Source organism: Heptranchias perlo, unplaced genomic scaffold, assembly GCF_035084215.1.
Source record: "Heptranchias perlo isolate sHepPer1 unplaced genomic scaffold, sHepPer1.hap1 HAP1_SCAFFOLD_1197, whole genome shotgun sequence".
Taxonomy (NCBI): Eukaryota; Metazoa; Chordata; class Chondrichthyes; order Hexanchiformes; family Hexanchidae; genus Heptranchias; species Heptranchias perlo.
The window spans coordinates 1-24,474 of NW_027138426.1; the positions used below are offsets into that span (position 1 = coordinate 1).

General features: G+C 54.3%; 1 protein-coding gene across 1 annotated transcript; it reads right to left on the reverse strand.

Annotated features, from left to right (window-relative positions):
- Positions 1 to 2,376: 2,376 nt before the first annotated feature.
- On the reverse strand, positions 2,377 to 23,158 carry LOC137308101 (ectonucleoside triphosphate diphosphohydrolase 2-like; the record flags this gene model as incomplete). The annotated part of the gene is made up of 4 exons (XM_067977011.1): positions 2,377 to 2,604; positions 9,822 to 9,981; positions 14,994 to 15,144; positions 23,041 to 23,158. Coding segments are annotated over 4 exons (657 nt in total), but the record flags the coding sequence as incomplete, so codon positions are not given.
- Between the last annotated feature and the right edge of the window lie 1,316 nt (positions 23,159 to 24,474).

Genomic DNA, 24,474 nt, shown 5'->3' on the forward strand with positions numbered 1-24,474 from the left:
CAATACTGTCATGGACAGATGCATTTGCCGACAGGTAAATTAGTGAGGACCGAGTCAAGTCGGTCTTGTCCCTCGTGTTGTGTGGCACTACCACCGTGCTAAATGGGATAGATTCAGAACAGATCTAGCAGCTCAAAACTGGGCATCCATGAGGCGCTGTGGGCCATCAGCAGCAGCAGAATTGTATTCCAGCACAATCTGTAACCTCATGGCCCGGCATATTCCTCACTCTATCATTACCAACAAGCCAGGGGATCAACCCTGGTTCAATGAGGAGTGTAGAAGAGCATGCCAGGAGCAGCACCAGGCGTACCTAAAAATGAGGAGCCAACCTGGTGAAGCTACAACACAGGACTACACGCATGCTAAACAGCGGAAGCAACATGCTATAGACAGAGCTAAGCGATTCCACAACCAACGATCAGATCAAAGCTCTGCAGTCCTGCCACATCCAGTTGTGAATGGTGATGGACAATTAAACAACTAACGGGAGGAGGAGGCTCTGTAAACATCCCCATCCTCAATGATGGCGGAGTCCAGCACGTGAGTGCAAAAGACAAGGCTGAAGCGTTTGCAGCCATCTTCAGCCAGAAGTGCCGAGTGGATGATCCATCTCGGCCTCCTCCCGATATCCCCACCATCACAGAAGCCAGTCTTCAGCCAATTCGATTCACTCCACATGATATCAAGAAACGGCTGAGTGCACTGGATTCAGCAAAGGCTATGGGCCCCGACAACATCCCGGCTGTAGTGCTGAAAACTTGTGCTCCAGAACTGGCCACACCTCTAGCCAAGTTTTCCAGTACAGCGACAACACTGGCATCTACCCGATAATGTGGAAATTTGTCCTGTCCACAAAAAGCAGGACAAAACCAATCCGGCCAATTACCGCCCCATCAGTCTACTCTCAATCATCAGCAAAGTGATGGAGGGTGTCATCGACAGTGCTATCAAGCAGCACTTACTCACCAATAACCTGTTCACTGATGCTCACTTTGGGTTCCGCCAGGACCACTCGGCTCCAGACCTCATTACCCCCTTGGTCCAAACATGGACAAAAGAGCTGAATTCCAGAGGTGAGGTGAGAGTGACTGCCCTTAACATCAAGGCAGCATTTGACCGAGTGTGGCACCAAGGAGCCCTAATAAAATTGAAGTCAGTGGGAATCAGGGGGAAAACTCTCCAGTGGCTGGAGTCATACCTAGCACAAAGGAAGATGGTAGTGGTTGTTGGAGGCCAATCATCTCAGCCCCAGGACATTGCTGCAGGAGTTCCTCAGGACAGTGTCCTAGGCCCAACCACCTTCAGCTGCTTCATCAATGACCTTCCCTCCATCATAAGGTCAGAAATGGGGATATTCACTGATGATTGCACAGTGTTCAGTTCCATTTGCAACCCCTCAGATAATGAAGCAGTCCGTGCCCGCATGCATCAAGTCCTGGACAACATCCAGGCTTGGCTGATAAGTGGCAAGTAACATTCGCGCCAGACAAGTGCCAGGCAATGAACATCTGCAACAAGAGAGAGTCTAACCACCTCCCCATGACATTCAACGGCATTACCATTGCCGAATCCCCCACCATCAACATCCTGGGGGTCACCATTGACCAGAAACTTAACTGGGCCAGTCATATAAATACTGTGGCTACAAGAGCAGGTCAGAGGTTGGGTATTCTGCAGTGAGTAACTCACCTCCTGACTCCCCAAAGCCTTTCCACCATCTACAAGGCACAAGTCAGGAGTGTGATGGAATACTCTCCACTTGCCTGGATGAGTGCAGCTCCAACAACACTCAAGAAGCTCAACACCATCCAGGACAAAGCAGCCCGCTTGATTGGCACCCCATCCACCCCCCTAAACATTCACTCCCTTCACCACCGGCGCACTGTGGCTGCAGTGTGTACCATCCACAGGATGCACTGGAGCAACTCGCCAAGGCTTCTTCGACAGCACCTCCCAAACTTGCGACCTCTACCACCTAGAAGGACATGGGCAGCAGGCACATGGGAACAACACCATCTGCACGTTCCCCTCCAAGTCACACACCATCCCGACTTGGAAATATATCGCCGTTCCTTCATCGTCGCTGGGTCAAAATCCTGGAACTCCCTACCTCACAGCACTGTGGGAGAACCTTCACCACACGGACTGCAGCGGTTCAAGGCGGCGGCTCACCACCACCTTCTCAAGGGTAATTAGGGATGGGCAATAAATGATGGCCTTGCCAGCGACGCCCACATCCCATTAACGAATAAAAAAAACCACCCACCTTCTCACCATATCCCCCAATCCCACCCACCCACCTTCTCATCATATCCCCCAATCCCACTGAGCAAATTACATCATATCCAGCAAAAAAAAAGTACAGACTCTTACAATCATCATTTGTGAGAGGACTTTCTTCATAACCTGGTCCCTTCCGTAACAAAGGTAGCTGTGAGTGTACACTTTATAGTCCTGACTGTATAGGCGTAAAAAGACTTCACTCTCAGGGTCTTCTATCTTCTCTCTGGGCACGAAGGAGATCTGTGTGGATGCCCCGCCAAAGTCCATTGCTCCCACAGTACTTCTCACCGGCTTAATCCATCTTCCAATCCAGCTGTACTGTAAAGGAAGAAGAAGGTCAGTCACAAGGTGATTGGGTCACTCAATCGGGCATTGGTGTCCAGCACATCTCCACAATGGGTGTGTGTGGTGGACAATATCTGATAATCGCCCTGTCCTTCAAAGCCTCAACTCTCCGTGGGAACTGAAGGTGGAGGATATGAATTTATAGGAACAGGAAAAGCCCATTATAGACAACAAACCCAATCCAGTGTCATGAATCAGCCCCACCTAATCCCTTTACCCCACCTACCCACCTTCTCACCATATCCCTCAATCCCACCTACCCACCTTCTCACTGTATCCCTCAATCCCACCTACCCACCTTCTCACTGTATCCCTCAACCCCACCTACCCACCTTCTCACCACATCCCTCAATCCCACCTACCCACCTTCTCACTGTATCCCTCAATCCCACCTACCCACCTTCTCACTGTATCCCTCAACCCCACCTACTCACCTTCTCCCCATATCCCTCAATCCCACCTACCCACCTTCTCACTGTATCCTTCTACCCCACCTACTGACCTTCTCCCCATATCCCTCAATCCCACCTACCCACCTTCTCACTGTATCCCTCAATCCCACCTACCCACCTTCTCACTGTATCCCTCAACCCCACCTACTCACCTTCTCCCCATATCCCTCAATCCCACCTACCCACTTTCTCACTGTATCCTTCTACCCCACCTACCCATCGTCTCATCATATCCCACAATGTCACCATATCCCTCAACCCCACCACCACACCTACTCACCATACCCCTCACTCACACCTATCCATCTTCTCAACCTATCACTCAATCCACCCTCCCCATCTTGTCACCATATTCTTCAAAACCACCTTCCCACTTTCTCACCACATCCCTCAACCTCACTGTACAAGTTTCTCACCAGATCCCTCAAGCCCATCTACCCACATTGTCTTCCTTTCTGTTAACCCCACCCATCCACTTTCTGACCATACCCCTCAACATTACCCAGAGAGTGGTGAGAATGTGGAACGTGCTACTGGAAGGAGCAGCTGAGGCAAATAGCATAGATGTATTTAAGGGGAAGCTAGATAAGCACATAGAATCATAGAATGGTTACAGCACAGAAGGAGACTATTCGGCCCATCGAGCCCGTGCCGGCTCTTAGTAAGAGCAATCCAGTTAGTCCCACTCCCCTGCTCTTTCCCCGTAGCCCTGCAAATTTTTTCCCTAAAAATATTTATCCAATTCCTTTTTGAAAGTTACTATTGATCCTGCTTCCACCGCCCTTTCAGGCAGCGCATTCCAGATCATAACCACTCGCTGTGTAAAATAGTTTTTCCTCATGTGGCCTTTGGTTCTTTTGCCGATCACCTTAAACCTCGACCCTTCCGCCAATGGGAACAGTTTCTCTATATTTACTTTATCTAAACCCTTTATAATTTTGAACATTTCTATCAAATCTCCTCTAAACCTTCTCTGCTCTAAGGAGAACAATCCCAGCTTAAGAACATAAGAAATAGGAGCAGGAGTCGGCCATACGGCCCCTCGAGCCTTCCCCACCATTCAATCAGATCATGGCTGATTTTCTACCTCAACTCCACTTTCCTGCCCAATCCCCATATCCCTTGATTCCCCTAGAGTCCAAAAATCTATTGATCTCAGCCTTGAATATACTCAACGACTGAGCATCCACAGCCCTCCGGGGTAGAGAATTCCAAAGATTCACAACCCTCTGAGTGAAGAAATTCCTCCTCATCTCAGTCCTAAATGGCCGACCCCTTATCCTGAGACTACGCCCCCTAGTTCTAGACTCTCCAACCTCTCAGCATCTACCCTGTCAAGCCCCCCCAGAATCTTATATGTTTCAATGAGATCACCTCTCATTCTTCTAAACTCCAGAGAGTATAGGCCCATTCTACTCAATCTCTCCTCATAGGACAACCCTCTCATCCCAGGAATTAATTTAGTGAACCTTTGTTGCACCGCCTCTAAGGCAAGTATATCCTTCCTTAGGTAAGGAGACCAAAACTGTACACAGTACTCCAGGTGAGGTCTCACCAAAGCTCTGTACAACTGTAGTAAGACTTCCTTACCCTTGTACACCAACCCCCTTGCAATAAAGGCCAACATTCCATTTGCCTTCCTAATTGCTTGCTGTACCTGCATGCTAACTTTTTTGTGTTTCTTGTACGAGGACACCCAGATCTCTCAGGACACCAACATTTAATAGTTTCTCACCATTTAAAAAATATTCTGTTTTTCTATTCTTCCTACCAAAGTGAATAACCTCACATTTCCCCACATTATACTCCATCTGCCACCTTCTTGCCCACTCACTTAACCTGTCCATATCCCTTTGCAGACTGTGTCCTCCTCACAGCTTACTTTCCCACTTAGCTTTGTATCATCAGCAAACTTGGATACATTACACTCCGTCCCTTCATCTAAGTCATTAATATAGATTGTAAATAGCTGAGGCCCAAGCACTGATCCTTGTGGCACCCCATTAGTTACAGCCTGACAACCTGAGAATGACCCGTTTATCCCTACTCTCGAGTTTCTGTCCGTTAACCAATCCTCTATCCATGCTAATCTATTACCCCCAATCCCATGAGCCCTTATCTTGCGTAACAACCTTTTGTGTGGCACCTTATCGAATGCCATTTGAAAATCCAAATATATTACATCCACTGGTTCCCCTTTATCTACCCTGCTAGTTACACCCTCAAAAGCATCTAATGAATTTGTCAAACACGATTTCCCTTTCATAAAACCATGTTGACTCTGCCTAATCATATTATGATTTTCTAAGTGCCCTGTTACCACTTCCTTAATAATGGATTCCAGCATTTTCCCTACTACTGATGTCAGGCTAACGGGCCTGCAGTTCCTTGTTTTCTCTCTCCCTCCTTTCTTGAATAGCGGGGTAACATTTACTATCTTCCAATCCACTGGGTCCGTTCTAGAATCTAGGGAATTTTGGAAGATCACAACCAATGCACCCACTATCTCTGCAGCCACCTCTTTTAGAGTCCTAGGGTGTAGGTCATCGGGTCCAGGGGATTTGTCAGCTTGTAGTCCCATTAATTTCTCCAGTACTTTGTCTCTGCTGATTTTAATTACTTTAAGTTCCTCACTCTCATTTGCCCCTTGGTTCCCCACTATTTCTGGTTTATTTTTTGTATCTTCTACTGTGAAGATACAAAATATTTGTTTAACGCACCTGCCATTTCCTGATTCCCCATTATAATTTCTCCTGTCTCAGCCTCTAAGGGGCCCATGTTTACTTTCACTAATCTCTTCCTTTTTACATACTTGTAGAAGCTCTTACAATCCATTTTTATATTTCTAGCTAGTTTACTTTCATATTCCATTTTCTCCCTTTTTATCAATTTTTCGGTCGTTCTTTGCTGGTTTCTCCAGTCTATCCAAGTAATTGAAGTCCCTCATCCCTGGAATCATTCTAGTAAATCTTTTCTGCACCCTCTCTAAGGCCTTCACATCTTTCCTAAAGTGCGGTGCCCAGAACTGGGCACAATACTCCAGTTGTGGCGGAACTAGTGTTTTATAAAGGTTCATCATAACTTCCATACTTTTGTACTCTATGTCTCTATTTATAAAGCCCAGGATCCCATGTGCTTTTTTAATCACTTTCTCAACCTGCCCTGCCACCTTCAAAGATTTGAACACATATACCCCCAAATCTCTCTGTTCCTGCACCCCCTTTAGAATTGTACCATTTAGTTTATATTGCCTCGCCTCATTCTTCCTGCCAAAATGTATCACTTCGCACTTCTCTGTGTTAAATTTCATCTGCCACGTGTCCACCCATGCCACCAGCCTGTCTATATCCTCTTGAAGTCTATCACTATCCTCCTCACTGCTCACTACACTTCCAAGTTTTGGGTCATCTGCAAATTTTGAAATTGTGCCCTGTACACCCAAGTCCAAGTCATTAATATATATCTGGAAAAGCAGTGGTCCCAGCACCGACCCCTGGGGAACACCACTGTACACCTCCCACCAGTCTGAAAAACAACCGTTCACCACTACTCTCTGTTTCCTGTCACTGAGCCAATTTCGTATCCGTGCTGCCACTGCCCCTTTTATTCCAAAGGCTTCAATTTTGTTAACAAGCCTATCATGCGGCACTTTATCAAATGCCTTTTGAAAGTCCATATACATCACATCAACTGCATTGCCCTCATCTACCCTCTCTGTTACCTCATCAACAAACTCTATCAAGTTAGTTAAACACGATTTGCCTTTAATAAATCCGTGCTGCCTTTCCTTTATTAATCAACACTCGTCCAAGTGACTGTTAATTCTGACCCGGATTATTGTTTCTGAAAGTTTCCCCACCACTGAGGTTAAACTGACTGGCCTGTAGTTGCTGGGTTTATCCTTACACTCTTTTTTGAACAAGGATGTAACATTTGCAATTCTCCAGTCCTCTGGCACCACCCCCGTATCTACGGATGTTTGGGAGATTATGGCCAGTACCTCCACAATTTCCACCCTTACTTCCCTCAGCAACCTGGGATGCATCCCATCCGGACCGAGTGACTTATCTACTTTAAGTACAGTTAGCCTTTCTAGTACCTCTTCTTTATCAATTTTTAGCCCATCCAGTATCTCAACTATATCTTTACTGAGACTCTGGCAGCATCTTCTTCCTTGGTAAAGACAAATGCAAAGTACTCATTTAGTACTTCGGCCATGCCCTCTGCCTCCATAAGTAGATCTCCTTTATGGTCCCTAATCGGCCCCACCCCTCCTCTCACTACCCGTTTACTGTTTACATGCCTATAGAAGACTTTTGGATTCCCTTTTATGTTGGCTGCCAGTCTATTCTCACACACTCTCTTTGACCCTCTTATTTCCGTTTGGTTCTCACTTGTGTTATCAACCTCACATCTGTCATACGCCCCTTCTTCTGCTTCATCTTACTCTCTATCTCTTTCATCATATAGGTAGCTCTGGCTTTAGTTGCCCTACGTTTCCCCCTCGTGGGAATGTACCTAGACTGTACCCGAACCATCTCCTCTTTAAAGACCGCCCATTGTTCGATTACGGTTTTCCCTGCCAATCTTTGATTCCAGTTTACTCGGGCCAGATCCGTTCTCAACCCACTGAAATTGACCCTCCTCCAATTAGGTGCGGGAGAGGGAATGCTGATGGGGTTCGATGAGGTAGGGATGGAGGAGGCTTGTGTGGAACAGAAACGCCGGCACAGTCCCAGTTCGACCAATTGGCCTGTTTCTGTGCGGTAGATTTGGTGTAACTCGATGATGTTACCCACCCATCTTCTCACATTATCTCTCAATCCCACCTCACCACTTGCTCACCATGTCCCTGAACCCCACCCACCGGATCACCACAACCCTCAATCCCACCCACCCACCGGATCACCACAACCCTCAATCCCACCCACCCACCGGATCACCACAACCCTCACCCACCCACCGGATCACCACAACCCTCAATCCCACCCACCCACCGGATCACCACAACCTTCAATCCCACCCACCCACCGGATCACCACAACCCTCAATCCCACCCACCCACCGGATCACCACAACCCTCACCCACCCACCGGATCACCGGGTCCATTTGTTATGGGGAGGTGCATCAAAGGGGAGGGGGAGGGGGAGGTGGATGAGGAAGGGGGAAGGCGGATGGGGGGGGGGGATGGGGAGGGGGGGATGGGAAGGGGGAGGGGAATGGGGAGGGGGAGGGGAATGGGGAGGGGTAGGCGGATGGGGATGGGAGGGGGAGGGGGATGGGGAGGGGGAGGGGAATGGGGAGGGGGAGCGTGATGGGGAGGGGGGGGATTGGGAAGGGTAGACAGATGGAGAGGGGGGGCGGATGGGGAGGGGGGAGCGGGATGGAGGGGGGGGGCGGATGGAGAGGGGGAGCGGATGGGGAGGGGTAGGCGGATGGGGAGGTCGGATGGGGTGGGGGAGGGCGGATGGGGAGGGGGAGCGGGATGGGGAGGGGAGGGGTAGGCGGATGGAGAGGGGTAGGCGGATGGGGAGGGGGAGGGTGGATGGGGAGGGGTAGGCGGATGGGGAGGGGTAGGCAGATGGGGAGGGGGAGGGCGGATGGGGAGGGGGAGCGGGATGGGGAGGGGAGGGGTAGGCGGATGGAGAGGGGTAGGCGGATGGGGAGGGGGAGGGTGGATGGGGAGGGGTAGGCGGATGGGGAGGGGTAGGCAGATGGGGAGGGGGAGGGCGGATGGGGAGGGGGAGCGGGATGGGGAGGGGAGGGGTAGGCGGATGGAGAGGGGTAGGTGGATGGGGAGGGGTAGGTGGATGGGGAGGGGTAGGCGGATGGGGAGGGGTAGGCGGATGGAGAGGGGTAGGTGGATGGGGAGGGGTAGGCGGATGGGGAGGGGTAGGCGGATGGGGAGGGGGAGGGCGGATGGGGAGGGGGAGGGCGGATGGGGAGGGGGAGGGCGGATGGGGAGGGGTAGGCGGATGGGGAGGGGTAGGCGGATGGGGAGGGGGAGGGCGGATGGGGAGGGGGAGGGCGGATGGAAGTAAAGGAAAGGAACAGCCTGTTGAAACGTTGGTGCGGTGTTGGACGGGGAAAGCTGATCGGCAGAGTTCAGTGCCAAATATTTATATATATATAAAATATACCAGGTCATCGGGTTGTCTACAATCCTTCTTTGAGATTCCTTTGTCGAGTCAAAGGAGAAACAATTCACAGTTTACTATTCTATCTGCCTCACCCCATGCTGGCCCCATTTCTCCACACTCGATGTTCCTCTATCACAAAGCACCTGAACTATCTGATTGTCAAGTGGTATCTTTCTGTATTCTCACCTGTTGCTGTGATACCCACTCCCTGGGCTGCACTATTGACGTAGGTCTGGGTGTGAGCTTCAGACAGTTCCAATCCATCACAGGCACAGAAACATCAGAGTGAGTTCTCATTTTTAAATGGAATCAAAGCTGTTGGCTCCCAGACTCCACAACACAGGCGGAGAGTCCGATTGACAAATACTCCACCCACAGTGACAAATACTGTACCCACAATAATAATAACTGTACCCACAGTAACAGTAACTGTCCCCAAAACACCTCCCTGATCAGACAGATTGTGGGGGTCCATACATGAACACCATTCCCCAGCCTGTGCCAGTGCCTTCGGGTGAAGGGAGACGTTGAGGAATGGGATTGTCCTGGGTACTGTAGGTTTCTCGGGCTCCCTCTCTCTGTCCCATGCTACCTTACCTTGACCAAGTTCTCCAGCAGGTAGTTGGCCGTGACCCAGCCGAACACCCCCTCCTCGCTACCCGACAGGATCTTCGCTCCTTGGAAGTTGAACTTGTAGGATTTCAGGGTGGTGGTGAGGGCAGCAAGTACACCCTCTGTGGCCTCAGGGTCGGTCAGGCTGCAGACAGACAAAGACAAGGGTGATGATAGCTTAGTGTCCTCGGACTGGGCTGGCAACTCGGAGACCATCGAGGGGACGATCTTAAGGAAGGTCAGGGCTGCTGGGGGACCAAGGTGGATGGGAAATCGTCAACCCCTGGGAGATTTTAACAACAACAACTTGCATTTATATAGCGCCTTTAATGTAGTAAAATGTCCCAAGGTGCTTCACAGGAACGATTATCAGACAAAGTTTGACACCGAGCCACATAAGGAGATATTAGGACGGGTGACCAAAAGCTTGATTTAAGGAGCATCTTAAAGGAGGAGAGAGTGGCAGAGAGGGAGTTCCAGAGCTTAGAGTCTAGACAGCTGAAGGCACGGCCGCCAATGGCGGGGCGATTAAAATCGGGGATGCGCAAGAGGCCGGAATTGATGGAGCACAGAGATCTCGGAGGGTTGGAGGGCCTCACCTACATGGGCCCTGTCCGCCTCCTGCCCCAACCCACGATTTTTGGATTCAAGAATGAGAGTGCTACAAGGCTGGATTCTTGTAAATACCAACCGGTTCACAAATGTCCTTCAGCGGTGGGGAGCTGTCACCGTCCCTGGTCTGGGCCTACACGTGACTCCAGTCCCACACGATGTGGCCGACTCTTAGTGCCCAGTAACAGGAAGTTACGGGTAACTTGGCCCCAGACATTTGTCAGGCTGGTGAGGAGTTGGTTTCATCGTTGGGGCCATGATAGCAGCTCGAATCGAATCTCTCTGTGGACACACTGCAGTGTTAATCTGCTGGGACCTCGTCCCCAACACAGCCACTGAATGAAACACAGACACCAGTGGCTCCCTCATCTGGAACGTCCCACAGAGCTGATGGAATTTCAATACAGTGACGCCATCTCTCTCTCTCCTCTCTGCCTCTTTCTCCCCATTTCCCACTCTCTCCCTCTCACCTCTCTCTCCCTCTCCCTCCCTCTCACCTACTCTCTCCATTCCTCTCTCTCTCTCTCCTCTTTCTCTGTCTCCCTTCTCTCTCCTCTCCCTCCTTTCCTCCCTCTCCCCCTCCCTTCCTCCTTCTCTCTCTCTCCTCTCTCTCCTCTCCCTCCCTTCCTCCTCTCTCCTCCCCCCTCCCTCCCTCTCCCTCCTCTTTCTCCCTTCTCCATTTTATTGATACTATTCTGTTCTGTTCTGACCTCTGAACTTTCCTCTCTTGTTCCTCAAGCTCCAGATATCTTGCCTCCGACAATCTGCCTCCGACAATCTGCCTCCTCTCTGAATCCTCTCTGGGTTGAAATCATCGCCCTGCCTCTTACTCTAACGGGACCTTAAACCCATTGGTCTCTTCCCTCCCTCCTACAGTTTTCAGGTTTTTGAAACCCACACTTGATGTCGCCTTCTCACCTTCCCCTCACTCCCTGGGCCTCCCCGCTAGTTCTTTTTGCCCTGGGTCTCTGCCTCTGCTGTCCTGCTCTCTCAACCTCACTGACCACCTACACTTATCACCCACCGGGCCCCTGTCTCTGGCTCCAAGCCCAGCTCCCTGCCTCCGACAGAGGTGTAATAAGGGTTTGGTAGTGCAGCGGTTGTGTTACTGGACTAATCATCCAGAGAGCGTGAGTTCAAACCCACCGCTGTAATTTGAGAATTTAAATTCAGTTAAAAAAGTCTGGAAATAAAAAGCTGGTTTCAGTAAAAGTGACCTTGAAGCTCTCGGATTGTCGTAAAAACCCAACTGATTCACTAACGTCCTTTAGGGAAGGAAACCTGCCGTCCTTACCTGGTCTGGGCTACATGTGACTCCAGCCCCACATTAACGTGGTTGACCCTTAAATGTCCTCTGAAATGGCCTAACCAGCCCCTTAGTCGTATCAAATCTGCTACGAGTGTTTCAAGAAGGCCCACCATCACCTTCTCACTAACTAGTGTTACAGAGAGGCAGCTGATTGGTAACTAACCCACTGATAGCTGGTGTTACACAATTATCTTCCCCATCATGGGCGTTGGAAAGACAAACGGGGCATCGGGGGGAGGAATATCGTGAAACACCAAATCCAGTACATAGGAACAGGAGTAGGTCATTTAGCCCCTTGAACCTGTTCTGCCATTCAGTGAGATCATGGTTGATCTGTGACCTAATTCCATTTACCTGCCTTAGTCCCATATCCCTTAATACCTTTTGGTTAATAAAAATCTATCAATCTTGATTTAAAATTAACAATTGAGTTAGCATCAACTGCTGTTTGCAGAAGAGAGTTCCAAACTTCTCCCACCCTTTGCATGTAGAAGTGTTTCCTAACTTCACTCCTGGAAGTCCTGGCTCTAACTTTTAGGCTCTGTCCCCTAATCCTAGACTCCCCAACCAGCAGAAATAGTTTCTCTCTACCTACCCCATTAGTTTCCCTTAATATCTTGAAAACTTTGATCAAATCACCGCTTAATCTTCTAAATTCCAGGGAATACAACCCTAGTGTGTTCCATCTCTCCTCATAATTTAACCCTTGGAGTCCAGGTATCATTCCAGTAAATCTACGCTGCACTCCCTCCAAGGCCAATATGTCCTTCCGAAGGTGCGGTGCCCAGAACAAACACAGTACTCCAGGTGTGGTCTAACCAGGGCTTTGTATAGCCGTAGCATAACATCTACCCCTTTGTATTCTGGTCCTCTAGATATAAAGGCCAGCATTCCAATAGCCTTTTTGATTATTTTCTGTACCTGTCCTTGACATTTGACTGATCTATGTACATGGACCCCTAAGTCTCTTTGGACTGCCACTGTTTCGAGCTTTTCACCATTAGAAAGAACTCTGATCTATCCTTTTTAGGCCCAAAGTGGATGACCTCACACTTGCCTACATTGAAATCCATTTGCCACAGTTTTGCCCAGTCACTTAATCTATTAATATCTCTCTGTAATTTTATGCTTCCATCTACACTGTTTACAATGCTGCCTATCTTTGTTTTTAACGGCAAACTTGGATATGTGGCTCTCTATCCCATCATCTAAGTTATTAATAAATACAGAGAATAATTGAGGACCCAACACAGATCCCTGTTGGACACCACTGGTCACATCCTGCCAATTTGAGTACCTGCCCATTATCCCTACTCTCTGTCTCCTGCTGCTCAGCCAATTTCCTAACCAGGTCAATAATTTGCCCTCAATTCCATGAGCTTCAACTTTAGCTAACAGTCTCTTATGAGGGACTTTATCGAATGCTTTCTGGAAGTCCATATAAACAACATCCATATTCCCCTGTCCATTACTTTAGTCACCTTTTGTCAGGCATGACCTACCCTTTACAAATCCATGCTGGCTCTCTCCAATCAGCTGAAAATTTTCAAGGTGTTCAGTCACTCTATCCTTAATTATAGATTCTAGTAATTTCCCGACAACAGATGTTAGGCGAACTGGTCTATAATTCCCTAGTTACCCTCTCTCACCTTTCTTAAATAGCATAGTGACGTGCAATTTTCCAATCTAAAGGAATGGTTCCTGAATCGAGAGAACTTTGCAAGATTATAGTTAGGGCTTCTGCAATGTGCTCACCGACTTCCTTTAAAACTCTGGGATGGAAACCATCTGGTCCTGGGGATTTGTCACTCTTTAGTGCTATTATTTCCTTATTTTCATTTACAATCTCACCATTATCAGTTTTTAAGGGGCCCACATTTCCCTTGACCACCTCTTTTTCCTAATATAATTGTAAATAATTTTTGTGTTGGTTTTGATATCTCTTGCAACTTTCTTCACATTCTCCCTTTTTGTAGCTCTTACTATCTGTTTTGTCACCTTTTGCAGTTCTTTGTATCTCTCCCAGTCACCAGGATCTACCAGGGCTGGGCTTACAGTGACTGAACAAACCAGACCCTGTTTGTATTCCATGACATTCCCGGGATATTACCAGTGATTCGGGGATCGTGTTCCACCTGTATCCCCTTTTCCATGAAGATGATTGGTGGAGAGAGCGTAAGGTGCTTTGGTGATTGATTGGTGGAGAGAGCGAAGGTGCTTTGGTGATTGATTGGTGGAGAGAGCGTAAGGTGCTTTGGTGATTGGTGGAGAGAGCGAAGGTGCTTTGGTGATTGATTGGTGGAGAGAGCGTAAGGTGCTTTGGTGATTGGTGGAGAGAGCGAAGGTGCTTTGGTGATTGGTGGAGAGCGCGAAGGTGCTTTGGTGATTGGTGGAGAGAGCGAAGGTGCTTTGGTGATTGGTGGAGAGAGCGAAGGTGCTTTGGTGATTGGTGGAGAGAGCGAAGGTGCTTTGGTGATTGATTGGTGGAGAGAGCGAAGGTGCTTTGGTGATTGGTGGAGAGAGCGAAGGTGCTTTGGTGATTGGTGGAGAGCGCGAAGGTGCTTTGGTGATTGGTGGAGAGAGCGTAAGGTGCTTTGGTGATTGATTGGTGGAGAGAGCGAAGGTGCTTTGGTGATTGGTGGAGAGAGCGAAGGTACTTTGGTGATTGATTGGTGGAGAGAGCGAAGGTGCTTTGGTGATTGGTGGAGAGAGCGAAGGTGCTTTGGTGATTGATTGGTGGAGAGAGCGAAGGTGCTTTGGTGATTGGTGGAGAGAGCGAAGGTGCTTTGGTGATTGATTGGTGGAGAGAGCGAAGGTGCTTTGGTGATTGGTGGAGAGAGCGAAGGTGCTTTGGTGATTGGTGGAGAGCGCGAAGGTGCTTTGGTGATTGGTGGAGAGAGCGTAAGGTGCTTTGGTGATTGATTGGTGGAGAGAGCGAAGGTGCTTTGGTGATTGGTGGAGAGAGCGAAGGTACTTTGGTGATTGATTGGTGGAGAGAGCGAAGGTGCTTTGGTGATTGGTGGAGAGAGCGTAAGGTGCTTTGGTGATTGGTGGAGAGAGCAAAGGTGCTTTGGTGATTGGTGGAGAGCGCGAAGGTGCTTTGGTGATTGGTGGAGAGAGCGTAAGGTGCTTTGGTGATTGATTGGTGGAGAGCGCGAAGGTGCTTTGGTGATTGATTGGTGGAAAGAGCGTAAGGTGCTTTGGTGATTGGTGGGGAGTCCTGAGGTGTTACTTACTTCAACAAGCGCATCCCAGCGGTCGCTCCGAGGTAGAGGGGAGTCTCAGCATGTCGCTCTGTGGGGATGGTTTCCACTGTCCTATCCAGACAGGTTTTCAGACTGTTCCCGGCAGCTGGGGGATCTGCTGCATAGCTGGAGATTCCAGCACCTACAGACATACATCGAACATGTCGTCAGTGCTGCTGGGGTTTGTTCCCCTGGTGAGGGCACTATTTGTTTCCCACCCCACGCCCTCTACCCCCCACCCACGAAGGAGGACCCGCTGTCCTCCAGTGCCTCACCAAATTGCCCATCTTTCATAGGGCAGTGGGATATTCCACTACAGAGGGCATCGCAACCCATCCTGATCTGCGCTGACATTCCCCATCCCAAATGAAGGGGCACTGAAGCCAATTGACCATCCCACCACCCAGCTCAGCACAGACCAGACATCGATCCAGAGTCCTGCAGTGCTCTTACTATCAGGTGGATTAATGGCTCCCAGCAGGCAGTGAATCACTGTGTACAAACACTCCCAGGGCAGTACAGCACGGGTTAGATACAGAGTAAAGCTCCCTCTACACTGTCCCATCAAACACTCCCAGGGCAGGTACAGCACGAGTTAGAGTTAGAGTAAAGCTCCCTCTACACTGTCCCATCAAACACTCCCAGGGCAGCTACAGGGTTAGATACAGAGTAAAGCTCCCTCTACACTGTCCCATCAAACACTCCCAGGGCAGGTACAGCACGGGTTAGATACAGAGTAAAGCTCCCTCTACACTGTCCCATCAAACACTGCCAGGGCAGGTAAAGCACGGGTTAGATACAGAGTAAAGCTCCCTCTACACTGTCCCATCAAACAGCCCCAGGACAGGTACAGCACGGGTTAGATACAGAGTAAAGCTCCCTCTACACTGTCCCATCAAACACTCCCAGGGCAGGTACAGCACGGGTTAGAGTTAGAGTAAAGCTCCCTCTACACTGTCCCATCAAACACTCCCAGGGCAGATACAGCACGGGTTAGATACAGAGTAAAGCTCCCTCTACACTGTCCCATCAAACACTCCCAGGGCAGGTACAGTATGGGTTAGATACAGAGTAAAGTTCCCTCTACACTGTCCCATCAAACACTCCCAGGGCAGGTACAGTATGGGTTAGATACAGAGTAAAGTTCCCTCTACACTGTCCCATCAAACACTCCCAGGGCAGGTACAGTATGGGTTAGATACAGAGTAAAGTTCCCTCTACACTATCCCATCAAACACTCCCAGGGCAGGTACAGTATGGGTTAGATACAGAGTAAAGCTCCCTCTACACTGTCCCATCAAACACTCCCAGGGCAGGTACAGCACAGGTTAGATACAGAGTAAAGTTCCCTCTACACTGTCCCATCAAACACTCCCAGGGCAGGTACAGCACGGGTTAGATACAGAGTAAAGCTCCCTCTACACTGTCCCATCAAACACTCCCAGGGCAGGTACAGTATGGGTTAGATACAGAGTAAAGTTCCCTCTACACTGTCCCATCAAACACTCCCAGGGCAGGTACAGTATGGGTTAGATACAGAGTAAAGTTCCCTCTACACTGTCCCATCAAACACTCCCAGGGCAGGTACAGTATGGGTTAGATACAGAGTAAAGTTCCCTCTACACTCTCCCATCAAACACTCCCAGGGCAGGTACAGTATGGGTTAGATACAGAGTAAAGCTCCCTCTACACTGTCCCATCAAACACTCCCAGGGCAGGTACAGCACAGGTTAGATACAGAGTAAAGTTCCCTCTACACTGTCCCATCAAACACTCCCAGGGCAGGTACAGCACGGGTTAGATACAGAGTAAAGCTCCCTCTACACTGTCCCATCAAACACTCCCAGGGCAGGTACAGGGTTAGATACAGAGTAAAGCTCCCTCTACACTGTCCCATCAAACACTCCCAGGGCAGGTACAGCACGGGTTAGATACAGAGTAAAGCTCCCTCTACACTGTCCCATCAAACACTCCCAGGGCAGGTACAGCACGGGTTAGATACAGAGTAAAGCTCCCTCTACACTGTCCCATCAAACACTCCCAGGGCAGGTACAGCACGAGTTAGATACAGAGTAAAGCTCCCTCTACACTGTCCCAGCCCCAGTCATGGACCAGTGCTCTCGACTGTGCATGTGTAATATTTCCTATTTCCCACACTAGCCGCCCATGGCCTCTGTGCGTGAAATGAGCACTCACTGCCAGGTCAGGAGCAACTTTGTCACCTGATTCCATATCAGTGAGCAAAAGGGCTGAATGTCCAAATTCATTTGGCGTTGAACCCGTACAGCCAGCAGGCGGAGAAACCTTTTCCCCATCAGTCTATGTTGGTTTTCAACTCAGGGCCCAGAGGTGAAAGATATTGACCACTCTCCACCCCAGGACCACTCTCCACCCCAGGACCACTCTCCACCCCAGGACCACTCTCCACCCCAGGACCACTCTCCACCCCCCAGGACCACAGTCCACCCCCAGGACCACTCTCCACCCCAGGACCACTCTCCACCCCCCAGGACCACTCTCCACCCCCCAGGACCACTCTCCACCCCAGGACCACTCTCCACCCCAGGACCACTCTCCACCCCAGGACCACTCTCACCCCAGGACCACTCTCCACCCCCAGGACCACAGTCCACCCCCAGACCACTCTCCACCCCCAGGACCACAGTCCACCCCCAGGACCACTCTCCACCCCCAGGACCACCGTCCACCCCAGGACCACTCTCCACCCCCAGGACCACAGTCCCCCCCAGACCACTCTCCACCCCCAGACCACTCACCCAGGACCATCTCCACCCCAGGACCACTCTCCACCCCCAGGACCACTCTCCACCCCCCAGGACCACTCTCCACCCCAGGACCACAGTCCACCCCAGGACCACTCTCCACCCCCCAGGACCACTCTCCACCCCCCAGGACCACTCTCCACCCCCCAGGACCACAGTCCACCCCCCAGGACCTCTCTCCACCCCCCAGGACCACTCTCCACCCCCCAGGACCACTCTCCACCCCCCAGGACCACTCTCCACCCCAGGACCACTCTCCACCCCCAGGACCACTCTCCACCCCCCAGGACCACTCTCCACCCCAGGACCACTCTCCACCCCCAGGACCACAGTCCACCCCCCAGGACCACTCTCCACCCCAGGACCACTCTCCACCCCCAGGACCACAGTCCACCCCGACCACAGTCCACCCCCCAGGACCACTCTCCACCCCAGGACCACTCTCCACCCCAGGACCACTCTCCACCCCCCAGGACCACTGTCCACCCCCAGGACCACAGTCCACCCCCCAGGACCACTCTCCACCCCCCAGGACCACTCTCCACCCCAGGACCACTCTCCACCCCCCAGGACCACTCTCCACCCCCCAGGACCACTCTCCACCCCCCAGGACCACTCTCCACCCCCAGGACCACTCTCCACCCCAGGACCACTCTCCACCCCCAGGACCACTCTCCACCCCCAGGACCACAGTCCACCCCCCAGGACCACTCTCCACCCCCAGGACCACAGTCCACCCCCAGGACCACTCTCCACCCCCAGGACCACAGTCCACCCCCCAGGACCACTCTCCACCCCCAGGACCACTCTCCACCCCAGGACCACTCTCCACCCCCAGGACCACTCTCCACCCCCAGGACCACTCTCCACCCCCCAGGACCACTCTCCACCCCAGGACCACAGTCCACCCCAGGACCACTCTCCACCCCCCAGGACCACTCTCCACCCCCCAGGACCACTCTCCACCCCCCAGGACCACAGTCCACCCCCCAGGACCACAGTCCACCCCCCAGGACCACTCTCCACCCCCCAGGACCACTCTCCACCCCCCAGGACCACTCTCCACCCCCAGGACCACTCTCCACCCCAGGACCACTCTCCACCCCCAGGACCACTCTCCACCCCCCAGGACCACTCTCCACCCCAGGACCACTCTCCACCCCCAGGACCACAGTCCACCCCCCAGGACCACTCTCCACCCCAGGACCACTCTCCAGCCCCAGGACCACTCTCCACCCCCAGGACCACAGTCCACCCCCCAGGACCACTCTCCACCCCAGGACCACTCTCCACCCCAGGACCACTCTCCACCCCCCAGGACCACTCTCCACCCCCAGGACCACAGTCCACCCCCCAGGACCACTCTCCACCCCCAGGACCACAGTCCACCCCCCAGGACCACTCTCCACCCCCCAGGACCACTGTCCACCCCCAGGACCACAGTCCACCCCCCAGGACCACTCTCCACCCCCCAGGACCACTCTCCACCCCAGGACCACTCTCCACCCCAGGACCACTCTCCACCCCCCAGGACCACTCTCCACCCCCCAGGACCACTCTCCACCCCCAGGACCACTCTCCACCCCCAGGACCACAGTCCACCCCCCAGGACCACTCTCCACCCCCAGGACCACTCTCCACCCCAGGACCACTCTCCACCCCAGGACCACTCTCCACCCCCAGGACCACAGTCCACCCCCCAGGACCACTCTCCACCCCAGGACCACTCTCCACCCCCAGGACCACTCTCCACCCCCCAGGACCACTCTCCACCCCCCAGGACCACTCTCCACCCCAGGACCACTCTCCACCCCCAGGACCACTCTCCACCACAGGACCACTCTCCACCCCCAGGACCACAGTCCAGCCCCCAGGACCACTCTCCACCCCCAGGACCACTCTCCACCCCCAGGACCACTCTCCACCCCCAGGACCACTCTCCACCCCCCAGGACCACTCTCCACCCCCAGGACCACTCTCCACCCCAGGACCACTCTCCACCCCAGGACCACTCCCCACCCCAGGACCACTCCCCACCCCAGGACCACGCCCCATCCCAGGACCACACCCCACCCCAGGACCACTCCCCACCCCAGGACCACTCCCCACCCCAGGACCACTCTCCACCCCCCAGGACCACTCTCCACCCCCAGGACCACAGTCCACCCCCCAGGACCACTCTCCACCCCCGGACCACTCTCCACCCCAGGACCACTCTCCACCCCCCAGGACCACTCTCCACCCCCCAGGACCACTCTCCACCCCCAGGACCACAGTCCACCACCCAGGACCACTCTCCACCCCCAGGACCACAGTCCACCCCCCAGGACCACTCTCCACCCCAGGACCACTCTCCACCCCCCAGGACCACTCTCCACCCCCCAGGACCACTCTCCACCCCAGGACCACTCTCCACCCCCAGGACCACTCTCCACCCCAGGACCACTCTCCACCCCCAGGACCACAGTCCAGCCCCCAGGACAACTCTCCACCCCCAGGACCACTCTCCACCCCCAGGACCACTCTCCACCCCCAGGACCACTCTCCACCCCAGGACCACAGTCCACCCCCCAGGACCACTCTCCACCCCAGGACCACTCTCCACCCCAGGACCACTCTCCACCCCCAGGACCACTCTCCACCCCAGGGCCACTCTCCACCCCCAGGACCACTCTCCACCCCAGGACCACTCTCCACCCCAGGACCACTCTCCACCCCAGGACCACTCTCCACCCCAGGACCACTCTCCACCCCAGGACCACACCCCATCCCAGGACCACTCCCCATCCCAGGACCACTCCCCACCCCAGGACCACTCCCCATCCCAGGACCACTCCCCATCCCAGGACCACACCCCACCCCAGGACCACACCCCATCCCAGGACCACTCCCCATCCCAGGACCACTCCCCATCCCAGGACCACTCCCCACCCCAGGACCACGCCCCATCCCAGGACCACTCTCCACCCCAGGACCACTCTCCACCCCAGGACCACTCCCCACCCCAGGACCACGCCCCATCCCAGGACCACACCCCACCCCAGGACCACTCTCCATCCCAGGACCACTCCCCACCCCAGGACCACTCCCCACCCCAGGACCACTCTCCACCCCAGGACCACTCCCCACCCCAGGACCACTCTCCACCCCAGGACCACTCCCCACCCCAGGACCACTCCCCACCCCAGGACCACGCCCCATCCCAGGACCACACCCCACCCCAGGACCACTCTCCATCCCAGGACCACTCCCCACCCCAGGACCACACCCCACCCCAGGACCACTCCCCACCCCAGGACCACTCCCCACCCCAGGACCACACCCCACCCCAGGACCACTCTCCATCCCAGGACCACTCCCCACCCCAGGACCACTCTCCACCCCAGGACCACTCCCCACCCCAGGACCACTCTCCATCCCAGGACCACTCCCCACCCCAGGACCACTCCCCACCCCAGGACCACTCTCCATCCCAGGACCACTCTCCACCCCAGGACCACTCTCCACCCCAGGACCACTCCCCACCGCAGGACCACGCCCCATCCCAGGACCACACCCCACCCCAGGACCACTCCCCACCCCAGGACCACGCCCCATCCCAGGACCACTCTCCACCCCAGGACCACTCCCCACCCCAGGACCACTCCCCACCCCAGGACCACACCCCACCCCAGGACCACTCTCCATCCCAGGACCACTCCCCACCCCAGGACCACTCCCCACCCCAGGACCACTCTCCACCCCAGGACCACTCTCCACCCCAGGACCACTCTCCAACCCAGGACCACTCCCCACCCCAGGACCACTCCCCACCCCAGGACCACTCCCCACCCCAGGACCACGCCCCATCCCAGGACCACACCCCACCCCAGGACCACTCTCCATCCCAGGACCACTCCCCACCCCAGGACCACTCTCCAACCCAGGACCACACCCCATCCCAGGTCCACTCTCTACCCCAGGACCACTCTCCACCCCAGGTCCACTCTCTACCCCAGGACCACTCTCCACCCCAGGACCACTCCCCACCCCCCCCCGACCACTCCCCACCCCAGGACCACACCCCACCCCAGGACCACTCTCCACCCCAGGACCACTCCCCACCCCAGGACCACACCCCACCCCAGGACCACTCTCCACCCCAGGACCACTCTCCAACCCAGGACCGCACCCCATCCCAGGACCACACCCCACCCCAGGACCACTCCCCACCCCAGGACCACACCCCACCCCAGGACCACTCTCCACCCCAGGACCACTCCCCACCCCAGGACCACACCCCACCCCAGGACCACTCTCCACCCCAGGACCACTCTCCAACCCAGGACCACTCCCCACCCCAGGACCACTCTCCAACCCAGGACCGCACCCCATGCCAGGACCACTCTCCACCCCAGGACCACTCCCCACCCCAGGACCACACCCCATCCCAGGACCACTCTCCACCCCAGGACCACTCCCCACCCCAGGACCACTCTCCAACCCAGGACCGCACCCCATCCCAGGACCACACCCCATCCCAGGACCACACCCCATCCCAGGACCACTCCCCACCCCAGGACCACACCCCACCCCAGGACCACTCTCCACCCCAGGACCACTCTCCAACCCAGGACCACTCCCCACCCCAGGACCACTCTCCAACCCAGGACCGCACCCCATCCCAGGACCACACCCCATCCCAGGACCACACCCCACCCCAGGACCACTCCCCACCCCAGGACCACACCCCATCCCAGGACCACACCCCATCCCAGGACCACACCCCATCCCAGGACCACTCTCCACCCCAGGACCACTCTCCACCCCAGGACCACTCCCCACCCCAGGTCCACTCTCTACCCCAGGACCACTCTCCACCCCAGGACCACTCCCCATCCCAGCACCTCTCCCCATCTCCCTTCCCTGTTCCACTGACAGAGTGCTCGATCATCTCTCCCGAAAGTCCTTTGACTGTGCCTCATTTCTCCCCACCTTCAAGAGCCCCCACCCTCTTGCACACTTGCACCACACTTTACGTGCAGTAGTTCAATCTAACCCGCCTGTGCCCGTTCCCTGCTCTCGGCCGGGGCCTGTGTCCCTGGTTGTAGAGTGTGTGATACTCTCGACTGTATTATTGGGCCTGGGATAGATTAGTGAAGAGGCTGAGGCTGAGCTGGGTGTGTTGAAGGCTTTTATGCTGAGGCTCAGGGCTGAGGACAAGGCCGTCCCACACTAGGACTGCGGCCGCCCCAGGATGTCCTGTGGTCCATTACCTGCGACCTTGCAGTAGCTGTGCTCACTCACGATGCCGGTATTGTTCTCTTTTCCAGCCGGCCATTTGTAAACAAACAGGGTCGTTCGAGAGGATCCAGCGTCAATGACAATCCCATACTGTAAGAAAGGAAAACAAGGGACGTGCTGCACAAGGTTTTTGTAATGTACAAGTTTAGAAGGAGCAGGAATCAATCCATAAACTCGATGTAATATTGTGTTGGGCTTCTCCTACATTGTTGTTTAGGTGTCAGCATTGGCTCAGTGGGAAGCACTCACTCGAGTCCCACGACAGAGACTTGAGCACGTAATCTAGGCAGCACTGAGGGAGTGCTGCACTGTCGGAGGGTCAGTACTGAGGGAGTGCTGCACTGTCGGAGGGTCAGTACTGAGGGAGTGCTGCACTGTCGGAGGGTCAGTACTGAGGGAGTGCTGCACTGTCGGAGGGTCAGTACTGAGGGAGTGCTGCACTGTCGGAGGGTCAGTACTGAGGGAGTGCTGCACTGTCGGAGGGTCAGTACTGAGGGAGTGCTGCACTGTCGGAGGGTCAGTACTGAGGGAGTGCTGCACTGTCGGAGGGTCAGTACTGAGGGAGTGCTGCACTGTCGGAGGGTCAGTACTGAGGGAGTGCTGCACTGTCGGAGGGTCAGTACTGAGGGAGCGCCGCACTGTCGGAGGGTCAGTACTGAGGGAGCGCCGCACTGTCGGAGGGTCAGTACTGAGGGAGTGCTGCACTGTCGGAGGGTCAGTACTGAGGGGACGCCGCACTGTCGGAGGGTCAGTACTGAGGGAGTGCTGCACTGTCGGAGGGTCAGTACTGAGGGAGTGCTGCACTGTCGGAGGGTCAGTACTGAGGGGACGCCGCACTGTCGGAGGGTCAGTACTGAGGGGACGCCGCACTGTCGGAGGGTCAGTACTGAGGGAGTGCTGCACTGTCGGAGGGTCAGTACTGAGGGGACGCCGCACTGTCGGAGGGTCAGTACTGAGGGAGTGCTGCACTGTCGGAGGGTCAGTACTGAGGGATTGCTGCACTGTCGGAGGGTCAGCACTGAGGGAGCGCCGCACTGTCGGAGGGTCAGTACTGAGGGAGTGCTGCACTGTCGGAGGGTCAGTACTGAGGGATTGCTGCACTGTCGGAGGGTCAGCACTGAGGGAGCGCCGCACTGTCGGAGGGTCAGTACTGAGGGAGCGCTGCACTGTCGGAGGGTCAGTACTGAGGGAGTGCTGCACTGTCGGAGGGTCAGTACTGAGGGAGTGCTGCACTGTCGGAGGGTCAGTACTGAGGGAGTGCTGCACTGTCGGAGGGTCAGTACTGAGGGAGCGCCGCACTGTCGGAGGGTCAGCACTGAGGGAGCGCCGCACTGTCGGAGGGTCAGTACTGAGGGAGTGCTGCACTGTCGGAGGGTCAGCACTGAGGGAGCGCCGCACTGTTGGAG